Source organism: Knufia obscura, assembly GCF_036327395.1.
Source record: "Knufia obscura strain CCFEE 5817 isolate CBS 148926 chromosome Unknown scaffold_4, whole genome shotgun sequence".
NCBI classification, from domain to species: domain Eukaryota; kingdom Fungi; phylum Ascomycota; class Eurotiomycetes; order Chaetothyriales; family Trichomeriaceae; genus Knufia; species Knufia obscura.
In genome coordinates, this window is record NW_027042690.1 from 913,755 (window position 1) to 935,081 (window position 21,327).

General features: G+C 52.0%; 7 protein-coding genes across 7 annotated transcripts; 5 read left to right on the forward strand and 2 right to left on the reverse strand.

The window, feature by feature from the left end:
- Positions 1 to 2,345: 2,345 nt before the first annotated feature.
- On the reverse strand, positions 2,346 to 3,359 carry PMZ80_004288 (uncharacterized protein; the record flags this gene model as incomplete). Its single annotated transcript, XM_064872713.1, has 1 exon — positions 2,346 to 3,359. The coding sequence occupies one exon, from the start codon at positions 3,357 to 3,359 to the stop codon at positions 2,346 to 2,348; it is 1,014 nt and encodes a 337-aa protein (XP_064731371.1).
- Positions 3,360 to 4,116: 757 nt separating this feature from the next.
- PMZ80_004289 (uncharacterized protein) lies at positions 4,117 to 5,763 on the forward strand (the record flags this gene model as incomplete). The annotated part of the gene is made up of 1 exon (XM_064872714.1): positions 4,117 to 5,763. One exon carries the CDS (start codon positions 4,117 to 4,119, stop codon positions 5,761 to 5,763), a length of 1,647 nt encoding a protein of 548 aa, XP_064731372.1.
- Positions 5,764 to 6,243: 480 nt separating this feature from the next.
- On the forward strand, positions 6,244 to 7,298 carry TRM8_2 (tRNA (guanine-N(7)-)-methyltransferase (tRNA(m7G46)-methyltransferase); the record flags this gene model as incomplete). The annotated part of the gene is made up of 3 exons (XM_064872715.1): positions 6,244 to 6,384; positions 6,412 to 6,649; positions 6,754 to 7,298. The coding sequence occupies 3 exons, from the start codon at positions 6,244 to 6,246 to the stop codon at positions 7,296 to 7,298; spliced, it is 924 nt and encodes a 307-aa protein (XP_064731373.1).
- A 59-nt stretch (positions 7,299 to 7,357) lies between these two features.
- Positions 7,358 to 9,106, reverse strand: PMZ80_004291 (uncharacterized protein; the record flags this gene model as incomplete). The annotated part of the gene is made up of 3 exons (XM_064872716.1): positions 7,358 to 7,663; positions 7,713 to 8,702; positions 8,753 to 9,106. 3 exons carry the CDS (start codon positions 9,104 to 9,106, stop codon positions 7,358 to 7,360), a joined length of 1,650 nt encoding a protein of 549 aa, XP_064731374.1.
- Positions 9,107 to 9,830: 724 nt separating this feature from the next.
- On the forward strand, positions 9,831 to 11,177 carry PMZ80_004292 (uncharacterized protein; the record flags this gene model as incomplete). The annotated part of the gene is made up of 1 exon (XM_064872717.1): positions 9,831 to 11,177. One exon carries the CDS (start codon positions 9,831 to 9,833, stop codon positions 11,175 to 11,177), a length of 1,347 nt encoding a protein of 448 aa, XP_064731375.1.
- Positions 11,178 to 12,878: 1,701 nt separating this feature from the next.
- On the forward strand, positions 12,879 to 15,083 carry PMZ80_004293 (uncharacterized protein; the record flags this gene model as incomplete). Its single annotated transcript, XM_064872718.1, has 1 exon — positions 12,879 to 15,083. One exon carries the CDS (start codon positions 12,879 to 12,881, stop codon positions 15,081 to 15,083), a length of 2,205 nt encoding a protein of 734 aa, XP_064731376.1.
- A 3,851-nt stretch (positions 15,084 to 18,934) lies between these two features.
- Positions 18,935 to 21,202, forward strand: PMZ80_004294 (uncharacterized protein; the record flags this gene model as incomplete). Its single annotated transcript, XM_064872719.1, has 2 exons — positions 18,935 to 19,535; positions 19,593 to 21,202. The coding sequence occupies 2 exons, from the start codon at positions 18,935 to 18,937 to the stop codon at positions 21,200 to 21,202; spliced, it is 2,211 nt and encodes a 736-aa protein (XP_064731377.1).
- Between the last annotated feature and the right edge of the window lie 125 nt (positions 21,203 to 21,327).

The window sequence follows — 21,327 nt, forward strand, 5'->3', positions numbered from 1 at the left end:
GTGTTCGAAAAATCGGAGATCTGGTCGTAAACTTGTATGTCACACCGGTCACGAGTAGCGTTCGGCAAGAGCGATCAAGGGCACGTCAATGTAGTTCGTCTGTCCCGAACTTGGCTGCGGATGTTTTGGGGGTGTGTGCACATGTCGAATGAGACGTAGGTATGCAAGCCACGTGCGGAGGAGGGTGTGTCTGTGAAAGGAGGGGAAGGCACCGCATCAGGCATTTCATTTTCAGCCGCAAATATCAGGCACCCTGTGTTCGCATGTGTTCGCGCGAGTACCTCTTTCTGCTTCTCCACTTACACCTCGGGATTGGGCCAGAACCGTTACTCTGTATGCGACGTGTCGTCTTTCAAGCTCGCTTTGTTGCGATCTTGCTCTTTGTGATTTCCTTAATCTGCCGGATCACGTCTATTGATATGTTACCACTGCTGGAGCATATGTCCCTTCGCCTGCTGCTAAGGCGCGCATTGCGATGCGCCTCATAAACGTCGAATCATTAGAGCTGAAGGAGTTCCGGGGATGCAGCCCACCGCGCTATGCGATTGTATCACACCGATGGGAGGACGATGAAGTCACCTTCGACGACATCCGGAACGAGAACTTTGGCCATAGGAAAGGCTACTATAAACTCGAAGGAGCGTGTCGCAAGGCATTCCAATATGGCTGTGAGTGGGTGTGGCTTGATACGTGCTGCATCAACAAAACCAACGCGGTGGAGCTGGCAGAGGCAATCAATTCGATGTATAATTGGTACAAGGAGGCCGAGATCTGCTTGGTGTATCTGTTTGACTTAAGCGACAGCCAGACCGACAGGCGTTTCGAAGATTGTGAATGGTGGAGCCGAGGCTGGACTCTGCAGGAGCTAATTGCGCCTGCAAACGTTGTATTCTTTGACCGGCATTGGCAGCAGGTCGGTAGGAAGGCAGACCTGTGCGGACCGATCGCTCGCAGTACCGGTATTGACATTGACGTCCTTCGCGGAGCAGACCCTAGGACGTGTTCGATCGCGCAGCGTATGTCGCGGGCCGCAAAGCGCAAGACCACCGAAATTGAGGATCAAGCATATTGCCTTCTTGGACTGTTCAACGTAAGTATACCAATGCAGTACGGCGACAGGAATCGAGCTTTCTTGAGATTGCAGGAAGAAATTATCAGGCGTTCCGACGACCCCACGATTTTTGCATGGGACAGATGCTTTCCCCGTGGAAGACGCAGCGGGCTTTTGGCCCATAGCCCGGCATCCTTTGCTGCGTGTCAACATATCGTGCAAGCTCCTAGACTTGATAGCCAGCTGTATGGGTTTCAAATGACACAACTTGGATTATCCATCAACCTCTTCACTATCCCGTACGCCATGCACACCTATCTGGCGATCCTGGAGTGCTGTGAGGAAAACACTCCTTTTCGTTATTATGGCATCTTGGTCGAGCGACAGACTGTGACCGAGCAGTTTGTCCGGGTGGACGTCGGAGGCAGATCGGTGGTGAGCATTTGTATCGACCCTCTGACCAAGATCGCCCGTAGGAGAAGGAGATCTTTGCTAGTGCGGCAGGTGCAACTGGAAAGGCCTGTAAGACACAACTATGCTTTCTGGATACGGTCGTTAGAGCTTCCAGGATACAAACCAAAGGAACTTGCATGGGCCAAGCTTTACTCACGTGATGGTCGCATCTCTCACAACAATGGCTTTGGGGTCTTGAGGATACCAGATGGACTCAATGGCACTGCGGGCATGGTCCGACTGAATGCGGACGAGCCCGAGAAACCGTGGTGGCGTATTGTGTATCTGGTCTTTGGCTTCGACGAAGATTTTGTTCCTTTTTGTATGCTCGGCAATTCCGACCTTGGTAGGAGGTATTCGTTTATTAAGGAAATCAAGGAAAGGAAAGAGGCTCAAAGCCCTCCACTTGAAAGAGCATTTTCAAACTCCTGGCTGCGCTCCGAACCTCCTGAACCATCCAGAGCTGGATTCAAGAGAAGGTCTTATTGCATCTTGTGTTCGCCACTGCCGTCTTGTGACGAGCAGACTATCGAATATTTGAGCTTGTCAGTCTCTTTTCGGCAGGAGATTGTGCCTAAAGAGCTTAATTGTCTTAGACCCAACCCTTGGTATGTATGGGTTGTAGACGTTCGCTATCGAAAGGGTCTTTCGCCACAGGCACTGGCTAATCGAGACTTCTGGGCGAATGGTACGACCTCAGCAAAGCTTGTGGTAACGGAAGGCCTACCTAGATGGAGTGGCAAGGCCTTGATGGCTAGTATTGGAGCAGATGCTCTTGGAGGAATTGGGACCGACATATTGGGAGAATTATGATCCTCGCGAGGCATACGTGCCCACGACCTCAAATACCACGTGCACCGGTCCTTGAGTGGGTAGGCACAGCACGAGACTGCACCACGCTCGGCAACATGTTTGGTAAGGGATGATTCTGACTCGTTGTACCGCCTTTGCTGTCGGTCGAATTTGCAGCAATGTTCATCGAGGCCCATGCATCTGGCCTATTCATGTCTCTCTCATTGATGACATTCTCGTACTCGTGCCATAGATCCAGGAAGTGCTGATATGTAATGTAAGTGCATGGTATGCCTGCGCGAAGGGTGCGTTCCGTCAACTCGATCTTGTCCCGTACTTGACGAAGTCGGCTCGCATACTGTAAAAAGCGGATCGGCAAGCCCTGGCCTTTCAACAGGGACAAAACGCCTGTCAGGAGACCTGTGATGGCTCCTAGGATGGCAACAGCGATACGGTGACCTCTGTATGTATCAGCATTCCCAGAAGCCCTTGCATTGTTGGGAATGGCACCAACGATGACCAGTGCTGAAGCGATAACAAGCTGCAGGATAAGGCAAGCGTACGTGATAATGTTGTAGATGTGATAAAGGCGCCACTGGTCAGACTCCTCGCAGACGAGCGAGTAGTAAAGTGATGTTGCGTACTCATCTTCTTCGCTGGTGCCCGTCAGCGCTACCATCTTTCGCGCACTGCGTTCCGCCTTCGTACGTCTCCAGCGACGAGCAAAGGATGGCCGTGAGAGTACCCCAGCGAAGACAAGGATACGTGAACTCTGCGTGGGAAGTGCTCTGACGGTTGCGGGCCGTATGGGGAAGGTTGAATGTGGCATATCGTCACTCTTCCCTGGATTGGTCGCATTCTTGAGCCCATTCTGAGCATTCTCACTCTCCTTGCGCTTGTCGTCATTTGTTGTAGGTATAGCGTCCTGCGGGATACCCACCAGGGTTCGAAACTGTTCAAGCGTCAACGGGGCGTCGTAGAATGTTTGCTGTGTGGCATCCTGATACTGCATTTGGTCCTGCTGGCTTTCGGGGTCAATATCATGAGCAGAGTTGATTGGCATGGTTGCCGTGGCCATCCTGTCAATCGTGCCGATCACCAGTGGTGTACTTCATCATCGATGCTATATGTGAAGACACAAAGCTCAGGCAAGAACAGGGAAACGAATCTTACCTTGGACCATTTCAGGCCAGGCTGACCAGGTCACTGCTGTTCAGCCATCTTCCACCGATTCGTGTTCGCCAGCACAACGTGCATAAGCTTGATGGGGCTGTCCATGATGGTTGGATCGCAACATGACAGCGGTAAGCGAGCCTTGTTGATGGTGACAAAGCACTTGTGGGTGCGTGATAGTCAACAAAAGCGCCATGATCACCAGGTTTGATGTGAACAAAGCTGAAGAGAAAGCTTCCAGCGGTTGTCAGCTCAATCTCCGGAAGGCACTACCCCTAAACGTACTAGCCATTCAAGTCGTGGTGGGCACTCTCCTGCGGCGCACGGGCTGCCTAAAAATAAATCCAGAACTCAAGACAACTTACCACAGTAATTTACAAGCCATGTTGGATATGAATCAGTGGTTTCGCCTTGCTTGATTCAATCATCCTATAGACACAGTATCTGTGCTTTGTAGAGGAGGCAATTCATAATGCTGCCTCTCTGAGATATTCTGCCGATGCGCGATGAAGCCGAAGTCAGTCCCTCAACATGTCGACACCTCGGCAAAGAGGACGCCTGAAGCTTTATCGCGAGAGATGGTCAACAGATAACGAGCTTGTCCTGCATGCGACACCCTCACGACTTTGATTCCAGCTTCGTGAAACATGTTTTCAACAGCCAAAGAGTCAGACCCTCTGCTTCCATCGTACGAGCCGGCACCCGAGATCAGTAGTCACCATACTCATCAGTCCCGAGAGATCGACTACGGAACATATCTCGAATCTACCTCCACCGGAGCAGAAGCGGCGCCTGAGCTATGGAATAAGAAACATGACTTTCCGCATGAGGGTCGCTGGAAGAAGAGCACAGGGCTCGGTGGTGACGAAGACGAAGAAGAGCCGTCAAGAACAATCGAGAATGCCATGTCGCGCTTCTTCCGAGGAGCCTTCACTCTCATATTCTTTGGCTGCTTCTTCGCAATAGTGGTATCATTTCTGAACTCACGAAGCTCGGACGACCCCGACTGGTCCCCTCAGCGGCCTCGACCCAATCCACGGCCAGAAAGAACCATAGAAGAGCGGGTAAACGCCATATTGAGTTCAACGCCCTTGATCGATGGGCATAACGATCTGGCCATCTTCATCCGTGGGGAGTACAAGAACAACATCACGGGCGACCGTTTCACCAAAGAATTTGAGATTGGTGGAATGCCACTGAACGAAGACCTGCCGCGTCTGCGCTCTGGACAAGTTGGCGGTGCATTTTGGTCTGCCTTTGTGGTATGCCCGGTCAATGCTAGCTACGACATGACCGACTCAAACTATGCTACTGAGGTTGCCCACACCATAGAGCAGATTGATCTCTTGAGGCGGCTGCAGGCACAATATCCAAGTGATTTCACAAGTGGGTTGGAGTCGAAGGACATGCTTCAGCAGTGGCGAGCGTCGAAAGGGCGATCAATGTTCGGACCACTGTCGATTGAGGGTCTACACCAAGTTCCGCCTACCGCTCCAATGAGCACATTGCGACACTACTATAGCCTTGGTGTTCGTATGGCAACTCTGACCTGGAACTGCCACAACCCTTTCGCTGACGCGACTCTGATCATGAACGACTACTCAACGCCCCCGAAAGTCGTGAATGGCGTCTTTAGACCTAAGGAAGGCGCTGTGACTGCCCGTGGCAAACAAGTCTTGCAGGAAATGAATCGTCTCGGCATGATTATCGACCTTAGCCATACCAGTTACTGGACACAGAAAGCAGTTCTCTCCAAGGACAAACACGGCAGGCGAATCTCGAGGGCGCCCGTTGTGTTCAGCCATTCTTCAGCATATAGCATCTGTCCACATCCACGCAATGTCCGTGATGATATCCTCGACCTCGTTCCTGAATCGAACAGCATCGTAATGGTCAATTTCTCTCCAGGATTTATTTCTTGTGTCGCTGCTGCTGGAGAAGAAGTCAACGCAGATGAACCCCATTTCTCTCTGCCTGAGTTCTACGAGAAGAACAATACTTTACATCAGGTCGCTCGCCATATTACATACATAGGCCAGCGCATTGGGTACGATCATGTTGGTCTGGGAAGTGATTACGATGGCATGGGCAATGAGCATCCGAGAGGGCTGGAAGGGGTCGACAAATTCCCAGATTTGGTTGCTGAGCTGTTGAGGATGGGTGTTAGCGACGAGGACGCGGAGAAAGTCGTTGGTGGTAATCTGCTCAGGGTGTGGAAGGATGTTGAGGGTATGAGCGCGACGATGAGAGATGAAGGTGTTGAGCCAGGTCTGGATGATGCTGGTGGAGCCTAGTGGCAGTAACTTTGCAGAGTCCAAGGTCAGAGCACGAGAAGACTCGTGGTGATTCAGTTCTCGTCGCGAACCGATCAGTGTCACTTTCCTGGTCCTTTCAGCTCTGCGAGTTCGAATCGCATTCATCCCATCGTAGGACCCCCGACGGCTTGTCTGTTGTATTTTGACTTGATTGCATGATCTCTGCAGGCGGCAGACTTATCTACCTACCTGTAATGCATTGGTCCAGTAGACGTGAGCCCAGAGCGGCCCAACCACAGTAGTACAGATACACTGTAGCTGAACATGGCAGTTCAAGAAAAGTGGAGCCGATCGCGAGCGTGTTTGGTTCTCGCAACTCGAACACAAATTTGATTGGCTGTCCAATCCAACTTGATCATCACATTGAATATCTTCTACGATGCTCAACTCAACTGGTCCTCCGCATCAATACCTAGCTCGCCTTCATATACGCCTCTTAGCACGTCCAGAACTGCAACAATGACAGGTCCAGCACGCAAACGCCAAAAGCGCGAAGACTACCGAAAAGCCCAAGCAGAACAAAATGGCCAGATCCAAATGCCAAAGAAGAAATTCTACCGACAGCGAGCTCATGCAAACCCGTTCTCAGATCATGCGCTGGTATAGTACGTATCTCACAGCCTCCAGATACCTCATATTGTGGAGATCGAAGGTCTAACAGTGCATCTACATAGCCCCGCGAGTCCACAACACATGGACTGGTCAACACATTTCCCAGCCTTTAAAGCACAGAGCACAGAAGCCGAAGGCACACCGAGCAATCCACCCACAATGACACGGCAGGTCGAGATAGCAGATATAGGCTGCGGTTTCGGCGGTCTTGTTGTCGCGCTTAGCCCGCTGTTTCCTACGACGCTTATGATAGGTATGTCAAGATGAGTGAGCCAGTACCTCATCACGACTACCTCCAGCCCATACCAGGACTCCTCGCAGCTATCATGTGGGCCATGAAGCTAACACAGCTCCTAGGCATGGAACTCCGCTCCCAAGTAACAGACTACGTAATCAACCGCATCGCCGCTCTTCGCTCCCAAAACCCACACCCACCATCAACAAACACCGCCAACACCCCACCCCTCTACCACAACATCTCTGCCCACCGCACCAACACCATGAAATTCCTCCCAAACTACTTTCGCCCCTCCCAACTCTCCCACATCTTCCTCTGCTTCCCCGACCCCCACTTCAAACAGCGCAAACACAAGGCGCGGATCGTAAGCGCGCAATTAAACGCCGAGTACGCATTTGTGACCCGACAAGGCGGCAAAGTCTACACGATTACGGATGTGGAGGAGCTGCATTTGTGGATGGTGAGGCACTTTGAGGGGGAGGAGAGTGGGGATGGGAGGGAGTTGTGGGAACGGGTTGGGGAGGAGGAGTTGGAGGGGGATGTGTGTGTGAGGGTTATGAGTGAGGAGACGGAGGAGGGGAAGAAGGTTAGTAGGAATGGGGGGAGGAAGTATATTGCTGTGTTCCGGAGGAGGGGGGATCCGGTGTGGGTGGGTGAGGTGTGATGTGATGTGATGTTTGGGGTGTAATGGATGGTTCGAAGCTATGGAAGGGTACATGAATGCTAAGCTGCGAGTTTGTCCTTCTCTGTTGGTTTCGTATGACCGTTTCCCGAGCCGTTGCTGGGCTGGGGATTTGAGTCGTGCGTATTGCTTACGGCTAACCCCTCGACCTCGCCGTTCATCATTGCGTCCATGTCGAGTTTGGGACCGGTGTAGTTCTTGCGGCCGTCGATGAACCATTGAATCAGGGAGATGATGAGGATGATGGCGAATGCGACGATGCAGTAGTTCATGTTGTTGCCTGTTACGGGGAGTTCGGGTGGGAAAACGAAGAGGATGGTGGTTAGGATTGTGTAGAGGACTCCGACCTGTGGGTGTTAGTCGTGTTGCTTTGAAGAGCTGGGAGAGAGTACTCACAACATTGCATGTCCAGCCTAGCCAGTTCGGCAGCTTGAAAGCTCGTGTCTCGGGCAGCATTTTGCGGCCTCGAAGGACGTTGATCGCTGGTGGGATGGCGTATGAGATGCCGAGGGCAACGACGGATGCCGAAACGATGGCGTTGAATGCGCTTGAGGAACCGAGGAAGATGCAGCCGAAGATGATGACCAGGACTGTTGTCAGGAGTAGCGCATTGACGGGTGTGTCGAGCCTGGGATGTACCTTGGCGAAGATCCTGGAGAAAGGCAGACCGCCGTCTCGAGCGAATGCCCAGGTCATGCGACTGCTTGTTGACATGATGCCAATCGTGGCAAAGAGCAGGCAGATCAGAGGGAACATCAGTAGACAGGTTGCTCCAGCTCGATTGTTGGTTGCTTGGTAAAGAACTTCGAGGAGAGGTCCTGCTGCGGAGGAGTTGACCGTATCAACGTCTGTCAGGACGAAGAGCAACACGGACAGGAAAATCCAGCCCGTGACCATACCGATCACGATACAGTAAATCACAATCTTTGGCCCTCGCAAATGGGGTTCGGGTATCTCCTCGATCATATGTGCGCAGGCATCGAAGCCCGTTAAGCTCAAGGCTCCTTGCAACAGACCGAGCAGCCACGCCAGACCGTTTGGCCATCCTGTCTCGTTGAGGAAGTCGCCATACACGAATTGACCGCTCTGGTAGTCTGGCGAGGCGCAGGCGAGTACCGTGATGCTGATAATGACGAAACCGGCAAGTGACCAGATAAATGCTGCTTGAGTAATGAGAGGCAAGAGTCTCGTCATGAAGGTGTTGATGAAGAAGGCGGCCAGGGTATAACCGATGTAGATCAGGAATTGTTGCCAACGCTGGGGCTCGAAGGAAGGGTCGTACAGCGATATGACACCCATTATCAGTTGACTCCCTAGCAGACCGCCTGTGGCTGTTAGTGCGATCCAACCAGAGACATTGATCCATCCTGTCGCCCATGAGATGCTCTACATATCGATCAGCATTAACGCTCACTGGCAATGGTTTGCTAGCATACTGGTGCCCATCCTTTCCAACTGATGATTGCAGCCCAGTGATATTGGCCTCCTGCCGTTGGGTATGCGCTGAGGAACTCCGCCATTGACGCAGCCAAGCACAGATTGAAGATACCAGCTGTGATCAAACCCCAGATGACAGCGCTAGGTCCACCTGATGGCAGTGCCAAGCTGAGCGACGCTGACAAAGCCGTCCATGTATTGAGGATGGCGAATGCCAGACCCAACATAGAAATCATGCTAAAGTTGCGCTGTAGTTCCTGCTTATGGCCCAGGGCTGCCAGCGCATCGGCGTCTTCACCAGCATTGGTGTGTCGCCGACCTGGCACACTTGATCGACGCCGTGCTGTGTCCATGTTGTTGCTGCTGTCCCAAAAACGCTGAGTACTTGCGTTAGTACGTTTGGTGCCTAGTGAGACTGTGCGGGGTTAATGACAGCAGTCCACGACAGTGAGGTCTAGAAGTAGTAAGAACGGGCTCAAACTCAACGTGCGACGGTGAATGAGCATGATCAAGGTCGTGTGAGCTCGTCGCGACTGAGTAATGCCTCAACGTCATCGTGCTCTCAATGCTGCTTGAGCTCTTATCTCAGTGGCTGGCCTCACCATGCTTCTGGCGCATGGGCATGCCTTGAGTGGAGGTTAGTGGTGCCGAGGCTGCGTAATCAGTGCTAAAATGCTTATCAGCGATGCCAATTTCGAATGCGGCGATTGGCTTCGCGGGGAAGAGATTGCAGGCGAGCAGGGGTGCTGCAGGATCGGCGTTGTGCGCCCTGCGATCGTGTTGTCTCTCGTCTTGTCGATACCTGTACAGAAATTGCTGCTTTTGTACATTGCGAATCTCACCAGATGAATTTCTCGGGTTTGTGACGAGAGCAGATTGAGGAGTGAATAGAGAAGGACGAATGATGTCGAGGAGAATGGGTGTCGGTAAGCACTAATTCGGTCAGGATGAAACGTGTGCACACATGATATTTCCACGACTTGGCTGCCTAGCAAATCTCGGTCGAAAATGATAGCACACAACTTTGTGATGCGGCGGCGTGTTGAGAATATCATACCCGTGAGGTAGGGGAAAACAATGCCCGTCGCACCTGGGCGGTCTGTACGCACCGCACAACAAAACACTACAATATGGTCAAGGATATCCGAAGATGACTTTCGCAAAAATCTGGTTGCGCTTGAAGAACTCACGAACGCCGTCCCAGTCGATGTGCAGGTATTTCCGCTCGCAGACGAAGGCAGCGACAAATTGCGTCTGCCTCTTGTGGTGGAGCAGCACATCGCGGATGACATCGCGTTCCTAGCCGCTGCGCAGGAAGGCGCGCAGAGCGTGGCAGCTGTTTGCCTTGAACAACATCTGAAACCGGAATGTAAGCTCAAGATTCATGTCGCTGCTGCAGACCTCATGGATGGCCGTACTAGGCGGTTCATGATGGAGGTTTGCAACCTTCTGAAACGTGCCAGCAAAGTCGGATCGCACGATGGTGAGCCAGAAGGAGAACTTTTCGATCGGATCCTCGAACAGCATCAATTCAAAATACTCGGCCGCCTACGCTCCGAGAAATGGCAGAAGCCTCGACACTTGGCCGCCAGTCACAAGAAACCGCTTTGGCAGGATTTCGACAGTGTGATTCATAGAGTGCAACATGTTTATCCAAAGAAAAAGGAGATGGCACAGAGAAAGAACGTCGAAACTCGGCTAAGGGGTCTTGCGGATTGGTATGAGAAATTCGAAAATTTCACAGACGGCAGTCACGTCCTGTATTTGCATCCTCTGGTGAGATTCACCTATGAGTTCTGTAAGAACAGCGACGTCAGGGGTTTCGCGGCACGATTAGATGAGCTCCGACCGACCGCGCAAATTGGAGCAGCACTGAAGTGTCTGCGGCAGCTTGAGAAGATCGGTGCTTACTGGAGGATTGCAATGGACCTCATCAGGTATGCAGTGACGTACCCGCACATGTTCAATGCCATCGAGTTGATCTACCTGCCACCATATGCAAGCATACCAACATCGATAGCGTATGAGTCCTGGGCAAGGACATGCCACGTCCATGCTGAGGTCCAGCTCGTGGTTGAGTATGATCTGCAAAAGGCACATTCTGACGAAGTGAATCCTGAGACGATCCTACCTCGCATCATCGGTACAAGCAAGTACCTCTGCTATCTGTGCTATCTCTTCATCAAATGTCATGGTCGCTTTGTTGTGCCAAACACTCATGGAAGACTATATGATCAGTGGACTGTTCCTGATCTAGCTGAATACAATGATGGCACACGAGAGCATTATGCAAAGATTCTTGAAGAAATGAACGAAATAGTCTGCAAGCAATCTGGAGAAGAGCTATGCTGGAGGATTGAGCCAATGACGAGCAGACAGAACTTGTTACTGGGTGATCTCGACGCACCAGGTGACGGAAATTAGTATTGACGAGTAACCGGCCTCAGGTTGACTACCTACCTAGGCAAGCCGTCTGGAAGGTTAGGCGCAGAAGCACAACTGAGTCTGTATCGTAGGGCAAGGTGGGCGCCCGCATCACCTAAATTTCCGGAACTGGGGCTTACTTGTCGGGCATCTCAGGTTTTACCCAATTCGTGCTTAGTGACTCGTGAGTCGTCAATATTTCGGCCACCTGTTGCTTCCATTGCGCACATCTCCGTGTCGTGTCTCTTTCCCTACTTTATTCCTTGTCCTTGCACTCATGATGGCTGTTGCCCTTCAGATCAGAACTGCGCCAGAAACAGAGCACTCATCAGCACTACTGCCAGTACAAATTCGGAACGCGCACTCGGCGTCTTGCACGCATGTCCACTAGAAGAACCAGTCGAGGCAGCTGAAGTTGACACAGCTGTCGGAGAAGGCGTTGGTGGCGTGTATGTGCTACCTGGCTCTGTAGTCCCGAAAGTACTGGTTATACGACCGCTGCTGAGTGAGGTCCTGCTGGTTCCCGCGCTAATGCTGACATTACCACATATCTCATTTGAGTAGATCTGGGCCGGATCGCGTGTTGTCAGTAGGCAACTGTCGCCATCGATGTCACACCTTGATCCAAGATACAACATCTGCTCGTTGCAGAGGCATGTCGATAATTCAGACTCTGCTTCGTATTGCTTCGAGCAATATGTAATCGAAGTCGACAAGCTACTGCAGGCCGAGTATGCGTCATGACATTCTTCTGATGGCGGGACTGTAATCGCTGAGTTGACGGACGAAGATGTTGGGCCATATGTGAGGAAACCTTCGCATATTGTCGACCAGCCGACATAGAGGCCATCGGTCCCAGTGAACAAGGAATCTACATCTGGAGTGGCGAAGCAATTCCACCATTCTTGATGACAGCTATATACAAATCAGCATGTCCTACAGAAACAAGCAAGTCCCCGTACCCTGCTAGCTTGTCGCGAACACTCTGTACGCAATAGCAGCTCGCTGCAGATGCTTGACCTGAAGTGATTGCAGCACAACGGTCGTATATGCTGAAAAAGGCTGAGCAGCTGCTCATCGTTATTGGTGGGCCGACACATTGAGTTGGGTCTGGCAGAGTCACGGATTGAGACAACGCACTGTCAGTCAGAGACAACACGATTGATATCAGCATACTACTGCGAAAATGAGAGGAGAACATTATGTTGCTTGATGAAACAGAGCTTGTTGTCTTTGTCTTATGGCAATCTGCTGCGAGAAGCCCTTCTCGATCTTGCACCATTGCTCTACTTATGTTTACAAGTCATATCTGACATTTCCCGCAGATGCTGGCCCCAACAAGAACCCGTCTGAAATGGTCACTTTTACCGACCGGTTGGCTGATCAAAGCACCTCCTATTGGACGAATTGTACGCAGCAGTCTAAGCCTCCTAGCATCAACCACAAAGTGAGTGTCGATGCCAAGATTGGTGGGAGGGTGCTTGACGAACACGATACTTGGCACCAGTCAGGAGTGGGTGGCGTCCAATCATTAAAATGCACTGCCGAAGAGACCTCGCCAGTGCCACGCGAGACTCTGAGTAAGCCCGGAGGACTCTAGACAAGGCTATAGGCCCATCTGACTGACAGTCTTCAAATATGCTTCTGCGGGCCACCTCAGTCCGCATTCAAGCACGGACGATAGTGTCTTCGTTTGCATAGATGTCGAACCATTATTCAACAAAACGATCAGCTCCAAGCACGAAAAGAAAGGCATGGCGGTCTCTCACACTCCGCTCGTGGGTTTTGAGTCTACTGTTCAGCACAGAGATTGGTTTGCTGGTTGGTATTGTGATCTTGCTGGTCCTGTCTAAGCAGAATGAAGGATTTGTCAAGATCGGAACGCAAACCATCACGGAGCCAATGCTCAGCTACGAAGGCATTGTTCAACGTGCTAAGCCATTACTGTGGACGTCAGTACCTACCTTGATCTTCACCTTCTACCGCATGTTCCGAGACAGCGTCATCACGTCTTTCATCGTGGAGACGCCTTACATGGAATTATACAAGGCCATTGAAGGACGTACGACCAAGTTGGGAAGATCAGCATACCTCGACTATCGTACATACTTCGCCCCAGTAGCCTTGTCCAAAGCCTTCAAAAACAACCATCGATTTCTTGGCACTTGCATGCTGATGTCTTTCCTGGTTTCACTCATTTTAGTGCCTCTTGCAGCTCGTTTATTCGCTGAAGGTATGGAGCTCGATACCACGACGATGAACATCAATATGCTTTCATCTTACATGCCGCCTGCAAATATGTCCATTGTCGATTACGCGGCTGTCATGGATGCAGTGTCAGCTTCATGGATTTATGGCGCCTCATATCCCTCAAGCACTGATGGTACGTACTCCTTTCCACGTGTCTCACCGACAGAGGCGAGGGAGAATTACACTATCACGGTTGACACAAGCTCGCCACAGTTAACACTCGATTGTGCGATTGTGGATTCTCCAATCACATATTTCGAACAAGCAACCGCTGACACAGGGCAAATCAAATTCTCAGGCGATGATCGTGGCTGCGTTGTCTCAGGCACTGCCAGCTTCAGCTCTGCCTGGAATACGTACTTACGTGCTTTCGAGACGCACAGCTGTGACGAATCTGTTAGTGCTATACGACTATTCTACTTCTACGCTACCGCTCAAGACGCAGGTGGTGAGCCTGACCATTCGGCAATCGTGTCATGTATCCCTGCATTCTGGAACGTGACAGGAGTTTTGGACGTCGTCAGCACTGTTGGCTTTACCCAGAGACGAGTCGAGGTTCCCGTCTTCATCGCAACCTCACACGGACCCGCCGACCTCCCTGCCTTCTCTGATCAGCAATTCACATATTCGATGATAGGGGTAGGCACTCTGAATCCTAGCTCCGGCGCTGACATCAACACCCCGAATCGAGTTGCGGAGCTTGTGGCGAGAGACATAACAGCCAAGAAGCTTGTATTGAGCGAAGCGACGATTATAGATTCAGCGAAAGTTATCCTACCGGCTATCTATACAATGATGAACGTCCAATACTACTTCCCGGACTTGCCGATATCAGCTCAACAAGAGGGCGTCCTACGAGTACCAGAGAACAGACTCCACGTCGTCACATATGCTGCAGCAACAATGTTGGCTATCCTGGGAATGCTTGTTATCGAAACGATCTGCTTATTCATCTACGTACGCAAACATTGCACAATTCTGCCTGAAGAGCCCGTGGGACTCATTGGCGCAGCCAATCTACTACACAACAGCAACATTCCACAGATCATCGACACCTTCCATCAACATCCCGAGTTCAATGGTTGTTTACACTGTGAGCTAGATCAACCAGAATCTGAAAAGACAACGCAGAGATCGGGGCTAGCTGCTCTGACGTGCCGCTCAAAAAAGCCGAAGAATACCTACAGCGACGATATCCTCCTTGAAAAAGACTGCTACGTCGTGCGAAGCCAGACCTGCTCTTGCTTGCGAATCATCGTGGACTACGCTGACGACGGTCAGCAAGCGCGGCATACAGCACTAGGTTGCTGTCATAACTCCAAGGCCAAGCATTCTGCCACAAGTACGGAAGCACTTAAATCAAATCCTGTCGCCGTCAACATTCTTGCACCAGTCACCACCACTAATACCACCGCCACTGCTCCGCACAGCCAAACGCTATCGCAATCACCACCGATGCACAACATCCCACGAAAAGCCCTGTCCAACGACAGCAACACTCCAGATACAGGCAACACTATCCGGTTGATGGGTTCCCAGCCTCAGCCCATGTCGCAGCCCGGCGATAGTGGCCATGATCCTTCACTGGCGTCATCAGATGCCCAACTCCGTCCTCGATGTCGAAACAATATGTCGAGGAAAACCGGCGATGCTTGAGGATGGAAGCAGACCCGACGTCCAGCGGATATGTAGGGATGCAGTCTCGCCAGACCAGAACCAGCTCGGCACAAAGCGCTGTCTTCAGCACTTGTTCACACCTCCATCGCCTCTCGTCGATGGGCCTTGCTAAACGGACAAATGAACCACTGACAGCCCGAAGCAAAGGTCAATCGAATTCGAAGCCACTCTAAGATGGCTTCTTCGAACCATTCCATCGGCACAGCCCACAAATATATTAGGCGCCATGTCCTGGTACGATCCGAAACTTTGGGAGAAGTCAGTATTGGAATCTGGAGCCTTTGCACCTATCAGCTTTTATGCTCGGCAGACTCCAGTTGTGCTGAGCTTGCGAGAATTTCTTTAAGCGAAGAGAATCAAGTCGCAAGCATTATCGGTTTTCCGCTTCGAACGTGGCACTATGTTGTCCACTTGGCGTTGCTAGAAAGACGATAAGAATTCATGGCAGGCAAAGAGAGGATAGAGCACGCCGGTGTACAGATGTAGTCCCTTCCATGCTGAAAACACCCGTCGCAAAGGAGCAGGTTATGCAAAGCGCCCTCACGATGACCTGGACAACCGCAGATGGCGCGGCTGGAAAGGGTATACATAGCAGATTGCCTAGTGGAAGAGGTATGAAAATGCGAGTCAGGTTGATCGAAGGTAAGCAAGATCACCTCGATGGTGAGCATTTGGGTGTACTTCGCGAGCACTGCCGAAGCTTGCGACATTCTTTTGGTAGGCTTGATTGATGGTTCGCCAAAGCACAACATGCGATACCCTTTGCCAGTGAATCCATTGCCATAAGTCTTGGCTGCTGTCGTATTCGTGTTCATGCTTCCACTTGCGGTTGGCCTGCTCATTCGTGCATTGCTATTGCTATTTTACGGGAAGTCGACCCACCTGCTCGCAAGGGGAACAATCGACACCCAAGGTAAAAGCATTGTTGCTATAGGACGATTACCGAGATTGCGTGCTCGAAGGGAGCATATATGCTTCCTCTGACAGCGGAAAAGGTCTTCGACACTGGCGTCCAGGTTCTAGAAGACGTCTTCCATCGGCCTTGAGACAGTTGACGCCATGCACAGAACGTGAGCGAATCACGTCTCCGCCTTGAACGACAAAGACCAACGTCTAGTGGGGTATGTGATGGGTCACTTTGAAGCACTGGGCTTGCTGCTCATTCGTGGCATATACAGTACATTTATGGCTCAAAGCCGTAAGGCGTCGTATGCTTCAAGAGCTGCACGCGCCTCGTTGCGAGGGTGCCAATGGAAGTGTGAGTCTTGCTTTGAGCTCCTTTACCTCGAGCATTATATGCCGCATTTCATGGCTGCGTCGTTAGAAACAACACCGCGCGCCATATCGCCGTTACATGATTGGTTCTCGCTATACGCAGCATAGTTGACCACAAAGATCAGTGTTTGCAGAGCTATGCTTCGTGCAATCAGGTGCAATGGTTTCGTGACGCAAGGCAGGTGGCAAACATGCGACAAGTTGCATGCTGTTGAAAGACACGTATCAGGGCTAGGCATGGAGTAGGTAGCTACGGATGATGCGAAGTGCGGCACCATCGAAAGCTCATATCGTGGTGATTGTCGATCCCTTCACTGCGGGGACTGAGAGTTCTTGGAATGTAGGGCTGTTCGCTGGTTACGACCGACTTCCTGATGCGTTCAGTGCCCGTATAAACAATGTTGCTTGCCGTAAGCTGCATGGAAAAGATGGTAAGGCATTGCAGAGCAACGCGATCTGCAAATGCTCTTTGCGAGCTTCAAAAAGATGTGAAGACTAGTGCAGCTAGTGGCGCAATGGTGGCAGAAACTGGCTCTGTCTGGAGGCCGTGTGGGAGTCTGGCGGGAGACGCCTGCACCCAAGCGGCGTCAATCTTGATGATTGGGCGGCTAAGTAAAGCATAAAGGATGATCAGAGGGCCGCTATCACAGGCAATTTGACCAATCAAGATCTCGGCCAGAGAGTGGCGGGCTCGCTTGCACAAGCGACGACCAAGCACAGCGTTGGCTTGAGACGCCCTCGCCGCTAAGCGGTCGTCTTGGCGGAAGTCGATAAGACCATGCAGCTAGGATCAGTCGGATGAAGTACAGTGATTGAGCCAGCTTCTGAGGAAAACTTCAGATGCACTCTTACCCTTGAACTCAGCTTGCTAACGACAGATATCCTCGCGAACATCTGCATATAATGTGAAACGGTTGATAAGCCAAGATTTGATGTCCTGGCGGGTTTACTGGCCGCTGATGGCGAGAGGCGCGTTGCGGAAGCGCGAAGAGATTGGGAAGCTCACGGTACGGAGTCAGACGTCTCAAATTTGTACTCGCAGTCCACAAAGCTGCAGTAGCCCAAAATGACGGGGCAAGCGCCGTTTGCTTGTGACGACTGGTCAAGGTTTGAACTGCCAGGTCGAATGATGTTCGGCAGTTGCGCCTGGCACAATCCCTGTCGAGTTTCAGACCCACCCAAGCGACGAACAAGGGAAAACTTCCCTTCAAACTGCGTGCTTGTCTTCCGCGAAGCCGCGAAGCCGCTGTCGCGTTCGCCTCAAGTTGGGCCTAGACGCCGCCGTTTCCTGCTGCTGTGAAACCTTCTTGCTCCCAGTGCTTCCATTTCCCTTGAGTTTCATGTGGTCGCGAGACTAGCGTTGCTTTCCCATGAACACTTACTCCTTCCCTCGTAAATTATTTGGAAAATGGCGTCAGATCCCGTGCTCCAGCCGAGCCATGCAAACTGTATGATTGGCTGAACAGACGATCTAACCCGATTTGATTTCCAAATAATTCACGAGGGAAGGAGTACACATTCTAGCATATTACGAATGGCAAAAGTGCATCGCATAGTCAGCTGCCGCACATGCTGAGCGCCTGTTCATTGCCGCGTAAGCGATCTGCCTCATCCCGCACTAGGGCGCTAGAGGAGCGCTTAATGCATCGTTGGCTCACAAGTGTCGCGGCTGCGGTTAGTGCAGCCAGTAGAGTCCCTCACATGCCCGCCGAGCCGTGAATCTAGCCAAAAACATGCCCGCGACAGCTGCGTTCATCCTCCCACACGTTGAGCTTATGGAGCTGTTGCTTTACAGTCGCTTTGCCACTCGTCACGGACCGTCGACGCACTCCCGTTCGCTTGGGTTCCTCTTTGGTGCTCCCAACCCTCTTGTCTCGAGCTTGTTGCTCTCTCGCCTTCCCCTCGTCTGTTCCTTCCTGCATGTGCTGTGTCGAGAGTCACCTTGGGCGTGCCGTCCTCTGTACAGTAGTCTATTGTGTATGACTGCAACTTCATCGTTGCAACACATACTTTCTTCTCTACCGCAGCGACTCGTCGTGGCATATCTCAACGTGTCAAATCCTTTCAACCAGGTTGCCTCGTAATAGCCGCGCTTGTCGCTTGTAGCCACAGCCGCACGCAATTGCAGCACCTCGATTTCAAACAGCCGCAGCCGCTGAATCTTCTCCAACGCTCTCTAGCCGCTCTATAAGCGCTGCCTCTGAAGACAATCAACTCTTGCTTCGATCAGACATCGCGAAGCTCACTTCTCTGACGTACGAGGCGCTAGGATCCGACATCTGCTCAGCGCGCCTCGGACCTCGTTGTCACCATATCTCCTGAACGTGGGCGCTTGCGCAAGGGCACAGTCAGGTCTTACCTTGACTTGATATTCTCTGCTACTGCTTGGTTCTGTACCTGTCGAGATGGCTTCGGCAGTAGCAACAATGCCTTCTTCCATTAGCTCTAGCAGCACAGAGCATCGTCGTAGTAATTCCGAGGCTGGGCCTTGTGGCTTCACCGCTGTCAACATCACTCCTCCACAAAGCCGTGGTACGCATGAGACCAGGAGGTCAATGGACAAAACTAACGGCCGTCCAGAAAGCAGTGCGACGAGTCCTGATGTCTCTCCAAGACATAGTACTGCAACCACTGGTCGTCACAATGTTTCCCAAAGCTGGAACATGAACGGCGATGGGTCGTCCCAACACAAGAGGCAAAGGTCTATATTTTCGGAGCAGGGGCCCCCCTCGCCTCGTCGATACGATTACAATCCGCCTAAGAAAATCGAGACTCAGCAGCAGCATATGGCCGACAGAGCGTTGCATGTTTTGGACACCACGACTGACCAGCATCCTCACTCCAGTTACTACCCTACCGTTCCTAATGCGCAGGACAATGTGTACGGCTACGAACGGCCTTACAGTGGGCCTCCAGGCGCACACTCGTCAACACCCGAAGGCAGGCTTGCAGAAGCTTTCGAGAGACAGTCAAGCGAGCATCACTATGCAAGCTCGGCGAATGAGGTCGATCACGAGAGGTTCGATGACATCAAGGACGAATCTCAAGGCCCGCAAGCCGGTCAGAAACGGAAGAGAAATTTCAGCAATCGCACCAAGACTGGTTGCATAACATGTAGAAGTCGCAAAAAGAAATGTGACGAGGGCCGACCCCATTGTAAGTTACCACTGTACCTCTACCCTATACGGAAGGAACCACTGACCGCTTTCCCAGGCAACAACTGTGTGCGTGGTGGCTTTGCGTGTCAAGGCTACAACCATACACGTCCATCGACCTGGGCAAAACCGACACCACAAAAGCAGCCAATTCTATTGCAATCGAAGGAGAATGATGAACAAAGTCCATACGAGAATACCATGACGCCTGTCTCGGCCAATCCATCTGGTGCTGAAGCATCTCAAGTAAGGCCAAATGTGGCTGACAGCGGCCACGGCCACGATCAGTCACGTCCACAATATGTGCCCAACTCGTCCAACCCAACCGATTCACGACCGTCATATTCTGGCCAGCAACAACATCAACCTCAGTGGCCACAACATCCGCCACAACACGCTCACCACCCAGTGTCACAATCTGGACATCCACCACAAACTCCATATCCTTCAGATAATCTTCCATCAGTCTCTGAGCTCCCACGACCGGAACATTCACAACAGCATCAGCACCAACAACAGCAGGCTCACCCTCCTCCACAGCATTATCAACATCACCAAAGACCCGAGTACTCAACAACGCCTTCACGCGAAATGTCTCGACCACCAACGCAAGCACACTCCGTGGGACCTAGCCCAAGCGCACCGTCTGCACCACCACAGTCCCAACACCAGACTCATCCTCCACCTCAATGGCAGCAGCCACCTGCCCAGCAACAACCTCCACATCAGCAGCAACCACCACCCCAACAACCAACCCAACAGCCTCCACAACACCAACCAACGTACCACCCACCCCCTCAACAACAAGACTACCCCGCCCGACCCCCCTACCCACCCCGAATCGACACAACCTCCTCCTACCCCCCAACCCACAGACTCAACACAGCCAACACCGCAACCCCCGCCCTAACCACCGCAAACACCAACACAGCCGTAACCGCAACCCCCTACTCAACCGTCACCGCGTCCTCCCTCTACGAACCAAAAAACACATCCACATCCTCCTCCCGCACCTTCACAATGGAAGACGTCGAGCGCTCCAAAATGCTCCGCGGCGCCCCCTACAACTACTTCGACGCAACCCTCAAGAACGAGCGTCAGCGCTGCGCGAACGCGTTATTGCGATATAACAACGCGTGTCAGCTAGGCAGCGGCGTCTCAGAACCCGAGCTCCAAAACATGCTGAGTAAGGTGTTCCACCCCTCAAAAGACAGCACGCACAGTTTCGTCGCGTCGCTCAAGGGTCACGAGGGGAGTCTTGGTCCCGGTGTTCGCATCGAGCCGGGGTTCAGATGTACATACGGGTATAACATCAAAATCTACGACAACGTCTTCATCGGCGAGAACACGCGCATCGACGATAGCGCGCGCGTCGATATCGGAGCGAGGACGTGGATCGGCGCGGATGTTACGATTCTGACGAATGAGCCTAAGGTTGATCTTGTGGGGAGGAAGGGCACGGATGGCGGGTTGTGTAGTGCTGCGCCGGTGAGTATCGGGAGTGAGGTTATTGTTGGTGCGGGCGCGGTGATTTATCCCGGTGTTAAGTTGGGGAAGGGGAGTACGGTTGAGCCGTTTGCGGTTGTGAAGAGCGATTTGCCGGATTTGCATACTAGGATGGCGGCTGTGGGGCCTACGGTGGGGAATAATGGGTCGACGAGTTGGTGATGGGGTTGGAGTCCGTGTCATTGAGGAAGGGACGGACGTTCATGAGACGTGGGCTGGTGGAATGATAGGGCAGGGAGGAGGCATGGGGTTCGATGATGAGGTATGAAGTATTGCGACATGAGTGA